At 40.5% G+C, this 18302-nt stretch overlaps 1 protein-coding gene across 2 annotated transcripts in view; it reads left to right on the plus strand.

The window, feature by feature from the left end:
• LOC138295533 (spermatogenesis-associated protein 7 homolog) overlaps window positions 1-18302 on the plus strand; it is a 1079396-nt gene that overhangs the window by 501287 nt on the left and 559807 nt on the right. For both annotated transcript variants that reach the window (XM_069233895.1, XM_069233896.1), the window contains exon 5: window positions 5802-5923. In XM_069233895.1, the coding sequence (XP_069089996.1) occupies window positions 5802-5923 (122 nt within the window). The remainder of the gene's footprint in view (window positions 1-5801; window positions 5924-18302) is intronic.

An 18302-nucleotide genomic window follows, 5' to 3' on the forward strand; every position in this document is an offset into this window, starting at 1 on the left:
ATATCGGGTGGATTATTCTTGAGAAAGTACTGACAAGAAACGATGTGGACCCTGAAAAACAAAGGAAAAAGAAAGAAGTGTTTTGGATTTTTTCTTTAAACACATATGAGAATGGCCTGAACGAAGATCTCCCTTGGAGCAATGCCATCTGAGTACTTATGTACAGGATTGCCTGAGGGGTCAATAATTTTCCAGGTGCCTACCACAGGGTTGCTTTGTGCTCTCCTGTGGTGGCCCTTTATCTTACTTTGAAGTGAATTATTCACTTTATATGATAAAACCGTTTTCGGTTCCTTCTTATAAAACCTTATGTTATCGATTTGTATTATATACACAATACGTATTGTATTTTACTAACCCATTTTGTGCCTACCCTTGGGACATTGAGTACCCTGTACTTTGACGTTCCAAGATGGCGCCCACTGTTTTGGGCGTGCTGGTAAGTGATATCTACTCTTTGGTTTGATTTAGAATTGGCCATTATTTTTTATATTTTTTATTTTTGGTTATTTCCTTTTGCCACTACTATATGGCTATGACTCTACAGTTTGATTGTACCTCTTATTCTCTGTAGATTTTGGCATATTTCATGCTGTTTTGACAGTTCTAAGATGGTGCATGTTTGACCATTTCCTAAGATGGCCCCTACGGGCCTGTTTCTATGTTCATCGCATCACCTGTGGTGATTTGGTTTAAATAGGAGGCAGCTGGGAAAGTGCGGGTTATTGCTCCTCGAGAGATCATCGTGCTGGTCATATGTCCTGGATCCTGCTGATACTGGTAGGCTAGCTTTGCTGAACTTTTGTGGATTGCATTATTTTATACCGTCTGGATTGTGTCATTTCTATCTGGCTCATGACTCCCCCCTATGCCCTTGCAGTTAGCAAGTTGTTCCCTACCAGTTTGGTATCCTTGTGGGTTTCCCCTGTGGATTACGTTTTTTAAACCATGTGAACTTGTAGGTAAGTCTGTAGTTAGCGATTGTACATATGAGCAGATTTTTTCTTTTCTATCCTGTGGACTTTCCTGCCCTGTGCAAGCTAATGATTTCATTATGTTTGCTTTTAGAGTGAGAAAGCATAGCTTCATTTAGCTATATCCATGTGTTAGTCCTTCATTTTGGACTACAAATTTGAAGTTGGAGAGTGTTTAATCCAGCCTGTAAGGGATATCTAAGTTCTTTCATATCTAAGGTATTTTATCTTATTTTAATATAAACAAACTAGTCTTTTACTATTCTTGACTAGATTCTCTCGGTGGTAATCCAACACTTTTAGGCTATAGGTGATTCTATTTCTGCACTTTATCTAGTATTTTGCTGGACACTAATGGTGCTTTCCTTGGATCTTTAGATTTATTTATCTTTATTAAGCATTGGTTTTATAGATTTTGATCTTGGGCACTTTATCGGTGTTTTTTCTTAATTAAGTCACTTGAGTTGGTCTGGTTGCAAATCTGACATGATTCGAGCCTTCCCCCTATGCAAAGAATTGTAATGAATAATTTTGATGTTTCTTTGATAGGCAGATTACAAGATGTACGTATGCCAATTATACTGAATCATAAAGTCCTGATGAAGGTGTATTTATATTTTTCTTCACTCACCAAAACGTGCGTCGGCTTGTAAATTGGCATGTCTTGAACATTGGCATGAAGTATTTGAAATTGGCAAATTTGAAGCCCTGACCAGGATTAGCTACCATCAGGCCTGTAACACAAGAATTTGAATCAGGAAATTATAACCTAGAATTGGCTGTTATTATGTTGAATTTTATACAATCCAAACTACAACGCATAATTGTAGCATCAAAGCAGTAACTTTATTGTGCGGTTTAAATATTCTCTCATGTTTGAGGCGGTTGTAAATTTGTATGTATACTATTTTGTGATTTTGTTGGTTCTGTGGTATTTGTTTATTTTTGCGTATTTACTGGTATGTTATTTATGTTTTCATATATGTATGTTTCATTTAGGGTAGGGGGTTGTATTATATTTTTTTGGTTGATTCTATGTTGATTATATTATGTGCGAACTGAATGTTTAATTCGCTATAATAAATATCTAAATTGAAATATATTGTATGTTGTATATTTGAATTTAAGATTTCCATTCCTATGTTTGCTATGTTAATGGAGAGTAAACTACGTTATACTCATAGTATAACCCGAAAGTGAGACAACAACAAAATAGTTACAGAATATTTTTTTCTTTTTAGCCATCTCTTTGACCTTACCCCCACATTCACTGATCCCTGCCCCCATAGCTCATGATCACAATTCCCATTGTTTATTTATGCACTTCAACCACTGTAAATGAAGACGACAATCTGCAAACACCAGTTATCCAGGGTTGTGCATCCAGGCTTCTTTTAGTACATGCAGAGACAGTTGCCTCCCCCAACCCCCACCGGGAATACAGCCATAAACCCCCAGGGGGTGCAACCAATCGTTTGAAGACCTTTGCAACAGACTAAAATAAGGAAGTGGGGACAGGTTTAGGGGTGGTGGGAATATTCATGGGTGAAATATCAGCATGCATCAGGAAGTACTTCTGGTCATACTACCACCGGAAATGGAGTTTCGACTGGTGACTAGAGATAGCCATGCCACTGAAAGCTCAAGTCAGGCACAAGCCTGAAGCCTGGTCCTGGCTCAACTCAAGGTCCTGTTGGAACCCCGAGCCCTTAACAAGCCGAGCTTTCATGTGTGTTCTGCTTGCCATCTTCCCTCTATCCTCAAGCACAAAGCGGTAAAACAAAAGCAATTATATTTGAGGTGAAAAGGAGAGACAAATAGATACCCATTTAGTGGCTGATTTGTACATAATGAAATCAGAAAGCCTGGATTAATCACAGCTTCCCCACTAAACCAAATTGTTCGATCTTAGGCAAATATTTTATCAGTCCTCCTTTTTATTCAGTATCGCATATAAAAGCACCTTTAAATACATAAATTCAGAAGAGTTAATATGGTATGACGTTGCTCTAGCTATAAGAATACGGGCCACATGTAGAGTTCACATGACAAATGTCCTGCCTCTCGGTTCACTAATGCCACTATCGCCAGGGCAGTGGCAGCTGCATGAATAGTTTTATGTGTATGTTTAAAAACAATGGGCCCGATTCACCAGGGTAAACTTAGACATTTGCTCTAAACAGGGCGCCGAGTGCAGACGTAAAGATACTGCTAGTAAATGCCCTTTTTGAATCCCCAAAAATCATAAACTTAGACGTTTGGTTTAAGTTTAAAGCAAACGGCTAAGTTTACCTTGGTGAATCGGGCCTTATCACTTTTAATAGGGTCTTCTCAGCACAGTGCTGTTAAAAAACAAACTTTTTTTTCATTTTGAAGAATCTTTATTATATCTTGTTATATGATTTACATGGCAAACAAATTTCAGGGCTCAACTTAGGCACGGGCTCTAAAAGCAAAACTCTTGGCTCGGCTCCGACTCGGCCCACCCACCTCTACTGCTGACCTAATTTAAGGTTGCTACCTCCAGTTATTCTTCCTCTGTGTAAAACCTCTATGTCTGCCATTACCCCAAAAAAGCCAGATCCAGTGGATGCTTACCCCAAAAAGGCCAGACTTAGGAAATACAGGTTCTTAATTAGTTCTCCCAAAAATGTAAGGTAGAGAATTAAAGCAATGATATTAAACTTATGGATCTACCTGTTCGTGCTCTAGCAGGGCCAAAATTAAATTAGTGAAAACAGTGAAGTTCATATAACTAAAGGACTTAGACAGAACAGAAATTTCTTGAACCACTAATGTTACTGTTCGTTTGCAGCTACCTATTATGAATATTTACTTTCTTACATTGCTTATCACAAAATGTGCCTGTAAAGTTTTTCAGAAAGGAGCATATACTTTGTTTGGTCTCAATATCTGCCTCTACTGCAGTAGTTAAAAACGTGCAAAGGTCTGACTAACAAGCTGCGGTTAATCAGTGTGTGCTATGCATAGTTCTGCAGTATCTTCTGTATATTGCTTTTAGAAAGTTCTGTATTTACTCTGAGCTATTGCTAGCTCTGTGTGGCCACTGTGGCACTGCAGGAGCAGTGGCTTGTGGTACTGTGAGGGTCAGATAGCTCATGCTAGCCATTTAGCTAGCTCATGCTAGCTGTTAAGCATGCAGCATAAGCACGTGAGCTAGTTAGGAGTTGATTTTTCTGCCTACTGGTCTCCAACGTTTTCTGTAGTGAGAGCTACTTCTCCTCAAAGTCCTCCCAAGCTACGAGAATATTTTATCACTGTAAAAAAATGACAACATGTGTTAGCATTACATTATGACCACTATAAGCAGGATTATCAGTGGTGATCACCCAAACATCCCAGACAAGATTACCAGCAGAAAAGCTGGGAAATATGTTATCAGTATTAAATACCCTAACCTGATTAATGAAGTACAATTCAAAACATAACATTTCTTCTGGCATAAAGGACATAACCAGAGCATTAAGTCTTCCCAACTCCTCTTGAATCATCACTTGGCTACTAATTTTAAATGAGTTTTAGAATTCCCATACTTTGTCTTCATCAGTTTCTGAAAATACACATATTTTTCTATCAAAACCCACTTTCGATTTTGGGCAAACAAACTCAATTTCCAGAAAAAAAAACATTTTCTTAAAAAAACACAATTTGTCCTTCAAAAGACCAGTTTTCATTTTTTTATGAAATACACAGTTTCTAAACAGCAGCTTGTCATTTTCATAAACTGCTACTGTGTAAAAATACCTTACATGGACTGACTCTGCTTCAAATACCTAAGTATTACAATCATAGGCAGTGGATGCTCACCATAACATCAAGGATGAATATATTATGCCAATAATGTCCACTGTTATACCAGGACCACCATTGTGCCAAGGTTGGATGCCATAAGGGCCAGTATAGCCACCGTATATCAGCCATGGCCATTATTATGCTAGGGGTGGTCCCCATTCTGTCAGGGATAACTAAAATTAGGCCAGTCATCCTCTTTCCATGTCAATGATGGCTGACAGTATGCCACAACTAGACTAAAAATTCCTGAAAATGTCAAGGAAGACCATTATTATTCCATTGGCAATAATATGTAATAAACTGACACAATGGTGCTAAAGATGAAACAATTGAATGCCCTTGACATTAAGTGTAGCTTCCAGGAAGCAACACTTTTTGTGAGGGGGCTCACAATGTCAGACAAACATACACATAATTGATTGTAAATGAGGCTTTTAATTTTCTCTGTTCTAGATCCATGCCCTACTTTCCTCAGCTTTTGGGATTTCCTCACAACTAACACATTTTCACTCTGGCTCCCGCAGTCCCACAGACTTTTTAAGACACTAGGCTTGGCTTCACCTCTGACAACCACTTTGAGGGTGCTCTCAAGCTACCAGTAGCTCCTGAGCTACTCGTTGGAGACCCATGGTTTACTCAGTGTTGCTGGAATGACACCACTCTGGACTGCTTCTCAGTCCCTGTGACTTACCCGCTCTCACTTTAATCTTTTTGAGGTCGAAGGCCGTGGAATATTACTTCCTGTGTTACAGTGTGGGTTATGGGGCACGTGACGTCACTTCATGTACCCCTGTGATGCGGGTGAAATGAACACTGAAAGAAAGTGCATTAGGGAGAGAGAAGGGCTGTTCCTTTACACTCTGATCAGAATGATGTCCTTGGACTGTGAAAGCACTCACACAATAGCAACAACTCACACTAAAAGAGAAGCCGGATAATCTTCCTGCTGCCGCGGTGCCCGTGCACAAAGGATGGTTTGGAGTCATTACTTTCTGATTGTTCTCCTCTTGACAGATAAGGATCAGAAGAAGAAAGAACAGCTAATAGCAGCTGTCGAGCAGTTCAAAAAGGAAATTCAAAGGATTCGTTCTGCTTCCACACTGCTCCCGAGAAGTGATTCCCCCAAGACACACAAGGTAAGTGACACTTGTGCTCACACGGTAGCACTGCAGTAGACAAACTTCAGTGAGCTGCCCAGTGCCCATCAAACCCAATCAGTCTCTCCTCTCTGAGACTGGAAGCAGAATATTAAATAATGAATCAGCACAGGCACCCGCTGACAATCCCTGTACGTGCACATGTCCAAAAACAAACCCTGTTCAACTTTAATTGTCTTCAAATTCAAATAAAGGTGTGCTCTGGTACAGGGAGTTCAATAAACATTGGCCAAAACATATTTCGTCCTTATAATTGCATACTTTTCAAGGAGCACATAATAAATTGTTTAAAATAATTTTACACATCAAATGGTCACAATTCAGCAGACCATCATTGCTGTGATTGCTTTTAAATAACGCAGCCTTTTTCTAAAATGCCACACATTTTCCTTAGAGGAAAATGGGATGCTTTTCGAAGGAATAATAAAAAGCCACCTTGTGAGGAGTAGACAGTGGAACTCTTAAAACACGTTTTGTCAACATTAACAAAGGGCACGTGTCTCTTAGAGTCTGAGAATAGATTACCACCTCCTTTGGGTTGGTGGTAAAATATGAATGCTTTGCTACATGATTTTTGTCAGAAAACATTAATACATACCATTTGGAAGGGATGTCTTAAATACACCCGTTTCCAAATATGGATTCCTTATTGTTGTCAAACCAATTTAATGATTCAGAAAACCTTTTTCCGAATTTTTATTAGGTTTAAGCACATTTCAGTAAGTGTTTTTTGTCCACAAACCCTCAAGTTTACTGTTAAAACACTTTGTACATGACACTCTGTATCAGATATCCCTGGGTCCTGGTGTTATATTTTATTCCCCAGTTTGAGGAAAATAAGTTGTAAGGCCCGTAATTTGCTGCAGTGTTCCCTGCCAAAATTCATAAGAAGGTCTGTCATTTAAAATGAGATAGTGGGTGCTTACCAGATTTGTGGGAGGTCTTAAACACTGAATTCATAGTAAATAGGTCTACATCAAAAATATTGCACCAAGTGATGTTAGTGGCAACAGCAAGATGGAGGATACAACGGACTCCGAGAGATCATACAAGTGTGCACAGAGAGACAGTGTGCTAGTAGGATGTTGTCTTTCAACAGGCCGATCAAAATTTGACGACTCACTATATTAGGTATTGTATTTCATTTATTCATTCTGTTGTATATTATCACAGTTATATAGTTTGAAGAACCAGTATTATTCCTATTTCTGAGATTAAGGGATTCTGGTGCCTAAATCAGTATATTAAAAGTACCTTTGGTACAAATTGTATATGGTGCCAGAAAGATGGAGAAGCATTATTTATTGACACGATGAAATCGGAACATAAACTGTAACTCAATAAATGTTGATCAAAAACAGAAACCACCCTGAAATGTAATAGCAGAGGTGGAATAAAATATAGTTTAAAAAGTATGTGATGCCCAAAGTAGTGGGCTTTGTCCCAGGGGGACTCTGGAAGGGTGTGCCTAATGACCAGTAATATTGGAACATAAGCTATGTCACTCCACAAACGTTGATCAGACAAACACACATCTCACGTGTAGCATTAGATGGCTGGATAGGAAGGATATACTACCGTCTGAAAAGACTGTAGGGTATGGAACCAGTCTATAATCAGATACTCTATACAGAAGAGAATTATTTGTTATAGTCTGGCGCAAGACTGTCCTGTCTGCGGGCGAGAATCCAAAGAACTCCTCTGACATCTCAAGAATTAAGTGATGGCTGTGTGGGAGGAACAACCCACACCAGGAAGTTAGCTGCCGTCCTAATACAGAAACATATGCTGAATATTAATAAAACATATAATAACATATTCAAGCAAATGCATAATGTGAACAAGAAGCTACAAAGATAGGTAGGCGAGCAGGATATGTTGTTCCATTTAGTATCTTGGTTTCTTTATACAGAACTTTAAAGTGCACTTCTGTGGTTTCTGAATGCAGTACATGCCAGGGGTTTCTCTAACCGAATTCAGTAGTAGCGGTAACCTCAAAAAAAGATCTGAAACAGCTGGGATTCGAATTAGTGATCCGTAGATCACAGCAGATGTGTATAGTGACCATTTAACTCACTGAAAATATCCGGCGAGGTAGATAACATGTATGATCGCCAGCCTGGTCAGCGGCATAGGCTTCAGAGGGTTTTCTGAGTCACGTATCTAAAAATGTAAGATGTGTAGAATTTTTTAGAAATTAGGAAAACATGCACTGGTTTAATACCTATAATTTGAGGTAGAATTGTATTGAATGAGATTCCAAACACACAGACACTAGCTCACATGCACATTGACTTTGCGTCTCAGTAACCTACAATTAATCTGCACGAACCATGTATACTGCAGTATCAGTACTTTTGTATTGTATTCATTTAAAGTAGTTTTTATTATATTTCAAGAATAAACTTCTCAAATCTAAAGTGCTAAACGCTGTAAACCATAAGATTTTGATCCTGACAAACTCCTTTCAGCACTCGGTAGGCTTTGGGGTTATATGTGTGCAGTGTTTTATTAACATTCCTGGAATGGGGAATAACTACAGTGACGAAGGAATGCCATGCCCTTTTCTTTTTCGTTTTCACTGATTCAGTGCATACATTGTTGACATGTTATACCTGCTCAGAGCAGGTGGAAGGTGGCAGAGGGAGGGCAGTGAAGGTGGTGGGCGGGAGACACCCTGGGGCGAGGCTCCCTCTTCCTGTGAAAACAATGTTGACAGACACAGATAAAATACATAAACATGGACAAAAGCAAACACACAAAGGTAAACAATAAATAAATAACAGTGGGAGCCCCATATATAAGTAGCGTGTGAGTCCATATTTCAATAAAAATCTAGTAGAGAGTTTTACCTAAGCAGAGGGCATGATTTGTAAAGTACATATTACATATCAGACTTGGGTTGTGGAAACAAACAAGCATGATGGAACAAACACAGGATGTAGGGGATGGAAAAAAGAGCATGATTTAACTGAAAGTCACTACATAACAGATGTTCATTTGACAATCCAATAAAACGTAATAAATGGGCTAGGTGTAATAAGTGAGGAATGTATTTTGAGACAAATAGGTTCCTTGTCTCATGCTAGAAACAACAATAAATACATTAACCCCTTGCCCGCCATGGATGTAATGGTTAGACCGTGGCTGTGGCGGTGAGAAGCCAAGGACGAAACCATTATGTCCTGGTTCCGGCCCTCGGGGGAAGCGCTAGCGCTCCCCCAAGGGGCAATCCCAGGGCAGGGCTGGAAGGGGAATCACTTCCCCTTCCACCCCTGACTCCCCCCCAGTGACGTCTGATGACGTCAGCACGCGATTGCATGCTGACCTCATCAGAGGTCAAATGCTTAGCATTTCTCTTTCACTCAGGAGGAGGGGGCCGGCAGAGGTATGAAAGTAAAAGAAAGGCCTTTCCTTTCATGTCTTTGCAAGGATTTATGCGGCAGTAGAAATGCCCACTAGACACCAGGGAATTTTTTTGAATGATACTGACACATAAGGGGAGCAGCACCTTGGGCAAGGGCTGCTCCCCAGAGGGCCAAATTATTTTTAGGCCATTTCTGCCCCCGGGGGGAGGGGGGGGCAGAATACCCCTAGACCCCAGGGCTAAAACAAAATTTGGGTGGTAGGAAATTTATCCTGGTGCGGTGATCACACACAGAAATGTGGGAAAAATTAGATTTTTTAGCTAAATTTTAGGTTTGCTGAGGATTCTGGATGAGAAAACATTGGGGGATCCACGCAAGTCACACCTCCCTGGACTCCCTCGCGTGTCTAGTTTTCAGTAATATCTGGGTTTGGTAGGTTTCCGTAGATGGCTGCTGAGCCCAGGACCTAAAACGCAGGTGCCCCCGCAAAAAACAGTGAACTGCCCCAAACAGCCAAAAAAAAGGCTTGGCACCTGAGGGGAAAAAGGCCTGGCAGCGAAGGGGTTAAAATGTACATGCAAGTAATCCACACAGTAAGGCTGGCCTTGAAGTTGCAGCTCTTGTGTATTTCGGGATAGATGGGAAAAAAGGACGCAAATTTGGCGTGGGTATCTTATGTGGACAAAAAGTTATGAGGGCCTAAGTGTGAACTGCCCCAAACAGCCAAAAAAAAGGCTTGGCACCTGATGGGAAAAAGGCCTGGCAGTGAAGGGGTTAAAATGTACATGCAAGTAATCTACACAGTAAGGCTGGCCTTGAAGTTGCAGCTCTTGTGTATTTCGGGATAGATGGGAAAAAGTACCCCTGCCGTACATGATACGGATATTTCAAGTCACGAGGAGTTTAATAACCATATAGAAGAATGAGGCCGAAGGCTGAGTTCCTTTATAAGGTTATGGAATTCCAAGGTGACTTGGAATATTATTATCATGTTGTATTTTATTTCTTATAATACATGATCAAACCATCACCTTTTCAACAAATCCTTTAAATACTTGGTATATAACTCTCATATAAAACAGACAGTACGTTTGCAAACATGAGGAACACAAATTGAATGCATCAAAAAAGTTGTTAGGTACTTTTTGCAGGAAGGTGTTAGAATCAGTTTAATGCAAGTCAGGTTTTTATTTTTAATTTTTAAAAGGCAGCTCGGAATTTGCCGAAAAATTGTGAAATGTTATAACTTTTCTATAATTACCTAAGTAGTGCGCATAATAAACATGTTGCCATAACTACCTTTTTCTGGCTGTCATTGTTAAGCTAGAAAAACAGAGCATAAAGAAAGAAAATCTATGTTTGTTTTCAGGTTCTATCATTAGCTGCTTTAATTATGCTCATGACATGATTTACCTTACCCTGGCTGCTGGCAGGAGGTATTGTGATGGCAAAGCTAAACTGTAATAAAGTATTACAGCTGAGCGATTACTTATTTTCTTTACAATCTGCAGCTGAGTGTGTCACAAGTCGCCAATTATAAAGCAATTATAGACTTTTTTTTGCATAGGGATTGCAGAATCCCAGAAGGTACGAAGAGTGGGAATATGTGCTCCAAAATGGACTACCTAAAGGTGTGAGTATCGCATCATCTTGAAGACTCTAGCAGTCTAATTTTGTTATTCTGGTCAGTTCTGCACAAGGCAAGGAGGCCTAGCGGATAGAGTTACTTGTGCTCACACACAGACAAGCCACTGTGAAGTTATGAGTAGACTTCATGTCAGGAGGGCTTTGTAAGCCACATAAAGTGGGAAATGTCCAGGAATCAGCGACCATCCTGAGAAGGCAAAGTTGATAAAGGTGTTCATACTGAAAACTGACTCAAAGATATTCCATAGGCATCAAACCTGTTAACTCATGGAGTGGAAGCGACCTTCGCAAAATGACACCGGCCGTGGACTGAGTTTCCCAGGGGGGGATTCATGTAAAAAATGACAAGAGGACTTTCACAACTAAGGTTGGATGGAATCATTTGCCAAAAAGTAAATCATGCAAAATCCCCCATTTTTAGGCCAAGCTTACCAAACTGTTCTTCGTGAGCCTAGTCTTTTTCCTTTTCATTGTCTGAGTTGTTTCCTTTCACTGCTCACATTTAGCAAACTAGTTTTTTCTTTTTAATTCCACACTCTGAGAGTGCATGTGTTTTCCAGGTTTCTCCCTTGGGTACTGTTTACCCTCTCATGCTGTGTTGCTCACTGCCCGTGCAAGCTTGTCTTTACAAGCACTTCAGCGTGGATATTGTTTCTGGGTATAGCTAAAGAGCAGACTTCCAGGATTGTTTTCCATTTTTTTCTACTGTGTTCCATGTATTGCATGAAAGCACAGGTTTAATATGCTAAGCCTTTTAGTACATAGTAAAGAACCATTTAGCTGTCAACAATCTAGTGAGTTAGCAAATGGCAGGGTTTATTGCTGCAAAATAACTTAGTTTATCTGTCCTAAAATGCTCAGACTTCCTCAGGTGGCTGCTATGTTGAGCAGAATTGAAGGGTTCTATGTTCAAGGAGTGCAACAGTAGTAAAACAGAATATTTTGAGAGCACCCTCTGAGTCCTAGGGTTCAGTTCGGTGGAGCACCACTGGTGGTGCGTTGGTGAGCAGAACAGTCTTGTTATAATGCCATTCCTTTCCCAGTGGGGTGGAATTTAATATGAGCCTAACATTTTAATGAATATGAGGCTCGTGTACTAGCACTTGCATCCAGAGGAAAATGCAGAGGTCACATGATCCTGCAAAAAATCTGCTGGCGTCATATAGGTGGAAATACAGTGCAGCCAATTTTGAGCATGTTGCTGTTCCCCTAGCATATGGTGCTAGCAGTGCCCTAACAAAACGGGAGGGGGCTTCACACACTCACATCAGTAGGGGCCAAGGGGCCTCCTCTAGTATGGGTAAGTCTGCCTTTCTCCCCCCCCCCCTCCCCCCCTCGCACCGCAGGGGCTGTGGGGGACTTTGTTACGCCCCTGGTAGAAAGTGAAAGTTACTGTCTCAAGGACTATCATGAACCACTCTCTCTCTTAGGTCTTGGCAGCGTTTAAGACGTGTATCTTTCCATGGTATATGATATTTAAATTTGAGGATTACTGATTAATGGGGTTCAGTTGCTTTTCCGAGGTAGTGGAGTGATATGGTAAATATATTTGCCATTTCAGAGGTTTCAGTTTGATACTGAATTTTGCTTTTGAGATTGTAATTGTAATACAAGGATTTTTAGAACAACTTTTAACAAAGCCAATACGTTTGAAATGTTCGAGGGAAACGGGGGCAGCATTGGCTGAATGTTTTTAAAACTTGCATTTGCACTTTACCAAACTGTGCTTTCACTCACTTCCAGGCGCTGCCATTTTGACCCGTCAGTTAGCGCGGTCAGTGCTGTAGCATTACACAGCGACCAGTGATTAGAAAGCAGGAGATCTATTAATAGAAAGGGGCAGTGTATCTGTAAGGCGGACGCACATTGCCAGCATGCCAAAGCCAAGCCTATCTGTGCCAGTCCGTGCCCGGCCTGGGCTAACAACCAGCTGTAGTGGCCTGTTGGACACATACGTGTAGTCTAACACGTAGCTATTTTCCAGTCACTCCCTGAGGGCTGGCCTTTACACTCACCCCAGACCCATCTAACACTGACGTCAGGAGTGACGTGACCCTGTCAATAAAAGAGCCAGAGTGCTCGTGCTCGCAGCCAGTTCTAGTACCATTACTCTGGTATCGGTGTCCTTCATTTATCTAGCATGAGAGCCTAGCGCCCAGAACTTTAGACTAGCTGTTGTACTCAAAGAGCACATACACCGCGTACGAATCGCATACACTCAATATGGCAGGCCTAAGCGTACCTCTGGAGCTCGCTGGAGGGCTGAGATTATACGAACCTCCCAGTCACAGAGTCAGGAGCGAGTGTTAAAACACTGCACACCACTGAGAGTGCTAATAACTCAACGAAGGACCAGTGACACCATTAATGCAGGTGCCATGCGCTCCTTTGATAAAGATTAGAAACTAATGACTTTTTAGAGTGGGCAAAGCCTGATCTAATGACGATTAGTGAATCATGGATAACTGAGGATTCCACACCGGAACTACTGGAAGTGATCCCAGATGATTACTTATTACATAAGAACAGAGAAGGTGATAGAGCGTTTCCAGCCTAATAATTTACCTGTAGTTGGACGCTCTTAGGTCGATGAATCTTTTGACCAAGTGGGACTCTCCTTACTCGGGAGTAATCAATCAAAATCAATAATCGATAATCAATAACGAACATAAGCAATGCCTTGATCAACATAACACTTAACAATTAATCCAGAATACATTTCGGCGAAACCATGACCTTTCGGTCATGAATAACCACACCAGTTTATGCAAAGTTAATGAATTTATTTCCCTATATTAACAAAGCTAGCACAATGTAGATGTGTCTCAACACCAAATGATATATGTAAATGAACATTAATAGCTGTCCATAACGGCGAAACAGATGCAATCTATGCAGCATTTGAATAACAATGCCTTCTATAATGGCAACGCAAACCACTAAAACTACAATCTGTAATGGGCTAATTGCATACATTAGTCAGCATAACAAGGTCTCAAATTGCATCGTGCATCAAATGAATCCTCATCTAACCTCAAATTAGCATCAGCATGTGGGTCTTCATGCAAAAAAACAATTTAGCAACATCAATTTGGAAAACTCCTAACTAAGGCGCTTATCCAAAATCAGCAGTTGGTTACCTAAAAAGAAAACACAATGCAATTGTACAATTTTCCTTTCATATTTACCAAATTCAATCAGCATTCAAGGAAGTCTTCGTCTCACAGGTACCGGTTTCGATCAGCATGGGTACCGGTTCCGATCAGCATGGGACGGGGCAAAGGGGCAGGGTAGACGGGGGCAATTGCCTCACGGCGGCCAGATAAAACTAATACTTCATGCAAAGGGACAAATCCAAGTTAAAGTCTCTAGGGCGAGAATTACTTAAAGTCTCTTTCTCTCGATTAGAGAAAGCATCAAAGTCTCATTCAAAATGGCGTCGCACATCAATTGGCATCGTAGAAGATAGGCAATAATGTCCGATAGGTAATGGCCCGTTTTCTTCCTTGTGCACCTGGTTTAAATAGACAACAGTTCAAATCCAGTAGGGTCTTCCATTGGAGGGTTCATAGGTTAGCTTCAAATTGTCCAATCAAAAACAACAGTTCTCAAGCTTTTACTTAAGCATACATTATCCTTGGAGTCGGGAACGTAAGTTGCAACATATTTTACCAATTAACTCACTTTCAGAGCGTCCATTGTCTGCACCTGCAGATTGACCTTGGAGTGAAGAAGAAAAATGCCAGGCTGGCACGAAACCTTAAGATAAGCATGTGAACGATCTCACTGGAAAAGTACAGCTTCAAGCAAGAATACACGTTTCATTAGCACATCGGAAAAATACGAGCATCTAAATCGTGAGACATGGCAACTAGGCCAAAGCCTCCACTAAAGTTATGCTAAGCTAAAGCATTTCTAACAAGCAAATCATGGCACACGTTTACGATTATGTCAAACTAGTACAATTCTAATACATCACGTTATATGAAGCACGCTTATAAATGTTGGCAAACTACTCTGAGGGCACATTTGTCCCCGTACAATCTTATTTAGTTCGATTAAAGTCACACTTGATTATTGCTACACTACGTTTATGCACTAATAAATGTAAAACCTTCATTTCAGCGTCATCAATCCCTCCTCTGATGACTACTTGTCATCACACAAAACTATTCCCACAAATTTTATTCCATTAAAATTCTGTCAGTTCTCTTTGCCTTTTAGTTCCCCTTGTCCTTGCTTTGTATTCTTCTGCCATTCTTTTCATCATTTTCTCTTCCTTCCTTCTCTTAATTCTTTCCATGATCATTATTATTCCCCCTTTTATTCCCCAAATTCCGAATATGCAAATTAGAACTATTAGAATTCCCTGTATTATTTTTAGCAATATTCCATTCCAAATGCCACCAAGCCAATTTCCCACTGAAGCAAGTCCCTTTCCAACCTTCTCCCACACTCCTGGTTCTTTCAATTCCTTCAAGTCTGCACTCTCTTTTGTTAGATTAGCAAGCATTGTTTTAATCTTCACACTATTATCTGGTATATACGTGCAACAGTGTCGTGCACCAAGCATTTTGCAAACGCCGCCATCCTTTGCTAAAAGAATGTCTAAGGCAAGCCTGTTTTGAAGAGTCATAGCTCTTTCCGCTGCAAGTTCAGCATCTATCAGGATTATAGCACCTGAAAACTTTGTCAACATGTTATCCACTATAGTAGACAACTTTCTTATTTTGATGGAATTCAACACAACTCCCAATGAAGGAATCATGGCTCCAAATATATCTCCTACAACAGCAGCTGCGGTCTCTCTTTTCTGGATACGATGGGATCCAGATGTCTTTGGAATCATCGATAGGTCATCCAGTTGATAAACCTTTGGGAACACTATACCCAAATAACATCTCCCCCACCATCCTTTTGGAAGACGATAATAGGCATTATGCCCACAAATGTAATATACACCTGGTATGACAGGATCAAGTCCGTTCAGCATGAATGTCCATTTGGCTTTAAAGATAAACGTATGTTTACACTCACTCGCTCCTACAAAAATGTTGTCATAATAAGATTCACCTCGATATATACAAAATTTCCCTACATGCCAAGCATCTAAAGCTATTCTCCCTTGTGTCTTTATTGCAGCAAAAGCATAATTATCTACTGAAGTCCTCTTATGTAGTTCCTTTTCTAATTTCGCATTCATTTGCGCCCTTCTATCATCTGTGCGATCTAAAAAGCTTATTTCTACTGCAGAGAGGGAGCAGGTAAGATTCTCCCTATGAGCGTGAGCTGTTTCAAAAGGTAGCATTGGCTCGAAAAATTCTCTCATTATTTTTGCATCCCAATCTTTAGCAATCTGGCTTAGCTGCGTGATTATAGGAACATATGCAAAGGTAACATCATAATTTGAGTAAAAATACTGTATGTTGGTTTGACCATAAAATCTAGAAGTTACTATACTACATGTAATCCCATATGTGAGAGGCATGTGATGATAAGTCACCCCTTCCGTTACCGATGTCGGTATCTGTGTACACACATAACAATCTTTCGCATCCATAGTCTCAACATATTCTGTTAGCAAGCAATAGAAAACATTATACGAAAGCTCCTTTTTATCATGCAAGTGTCTCTCATCTAATTCTAGTCTTTTCAGTGCGGTTAGTTCAGTGACAGTAACAGGAGCAAAAGTAGAAGCATCAATTTTCTCATTCTCACTCTTACCATGCATTGCAAGCACCATTATCATTATTATTAGTATACATGCAATTACCAAGCCTATACACACATATTTACAATATTTCTTTCTATTGTTTTGCGTCATGATCTGTATAGAATCAGAGAGCTAGAAGCACCTGTAAAAGAAACGATTTAGCAATCAGTTACAAAGCTGAACGAGCGCAATGTTCACACAGTTTTCTTCAGGAGCCAAGTCACTTATCGGTTAGCAGCATTTGTCTCAATTCGGCAATAACTTCAGTGTCAATTCGGCAATAACTTCAGTTTCAATTCGGCAATAACTCGTTTTTTCTTTTTTTTTTTTTTTTTTCAAAGTTCAATAACTCACTCTCTCTTTTTTTTTTTTTTTTTTTTTTTCAGTTGGCAACGTTGTCTCAAATCGTGTTTAAGAGTCAATCATGTTTTCAAAAGTCTTATCAGGTTAGCAAATGTCTCATCCGGTTTAGCAATGTCTCAGCTGGTTGTATCACGTTAGATTATAGCAAGCAATGTCATTTATCAGCTTTTCAATCAACAGTGTCCATAAAACTTTTCTTTTCTATTGGTATCTCTTCTTCTTCGTTCTCGAGGCTGAGAGATACAAATTCGTCAGTCCAGTCGTCATGGACTACATATGCCCATTCAGGACCGGAATATCTTCTGTTCGGTATCCTTTTCCTTTTCAATTTTGCATCTCTCTTTGATTCTGCCTCACTGGTACTTTCCTCTTTGGTCAAGTCTTTTCCTTCACTTGAGGTTGGTACCACAACAGACACTTCTTTTCTTTTCTCTTTCACTTTTGGCCCTTCATCATTCAACTTTTCTCTAGTTCCTAGTTTTACTTGCGATCTACTTTGTCTTTTCTTTGCACCGTGTCCATTCGATGGACCTGCGATCTCTTCTGAAGAGATTTGAACAGTTTCGTTCTGTTCTGCCTTGTCCCCTCCTTCTGGGGAGACAATCAGGTTTTGCTTTTCTTTTTCTGTACCATCTGCTTCTGGGAAAGCCCTCCTCTGATCAGGCTCTCCTGCCATTTCACCTCTTTCGAGCCCTTTGTCACCGTTACTTTCTTCAGGCTCTGTGTCACTTTCAGCTGCTTCAGGCTCTTTGTTACCTTCAGCTGCTTCAGGCTCTTTGTTACCTTCAGCTGCTTCAGGTTCTTTGTCGCCCTCAGCTGCTTCGTCGCTGTCTGAGGTTTCTCCTTGGTCTTCCCCAAGTGAGTCTGTTTCTTCGTCCTCAGAGAATATTTCTCTCTCCTCTATGTCTGCCTGTTCACTTCCAGTTCTGTTTTGCTCGGTCTCAGCGCTCGACACTTTATTATCAGCTACTGGCAGTTTCAGCGCTTCAACTTCCTCATCTGTCGGACACAACACTTTCTTTGTGTGACTGGCGTGAATCCAGTTGGGAACCCCCGCACACTTCACAGCGGTAGTTGTCGTCGAAATCACTTGGAAAGGGCCTTTCCAACGGGGTTCCAGACACGACTTCCTCACGTGCTTCTTTATCACGACCCAGTCACCTGCTTTCAGTGTGTGTCCTGGACCTTGGATCGGTGGCAAGGTGGTTGCTTCCACCTGGTGAGAGAAAGAGCGAACCACGTCAGCCAAACCTTTGCAGTAGTCTAA

Source organism: Pleurodeles waltl, chromosome 5 (assembly GCF_031143425.1).
Source record: "Pleurodeles waltl isolate 20211129_DDA chromosome 5, aPleWal1.hap1.20221129, whole genome shotgun sequence".
NCBI classification, from domain to species: domain Eukaryota; kingdom Metazoa; phylum Chordata; class Amphibia; order Caudata; family Salamandridae; genus Pleurodeles; species Pleurodeles waltl.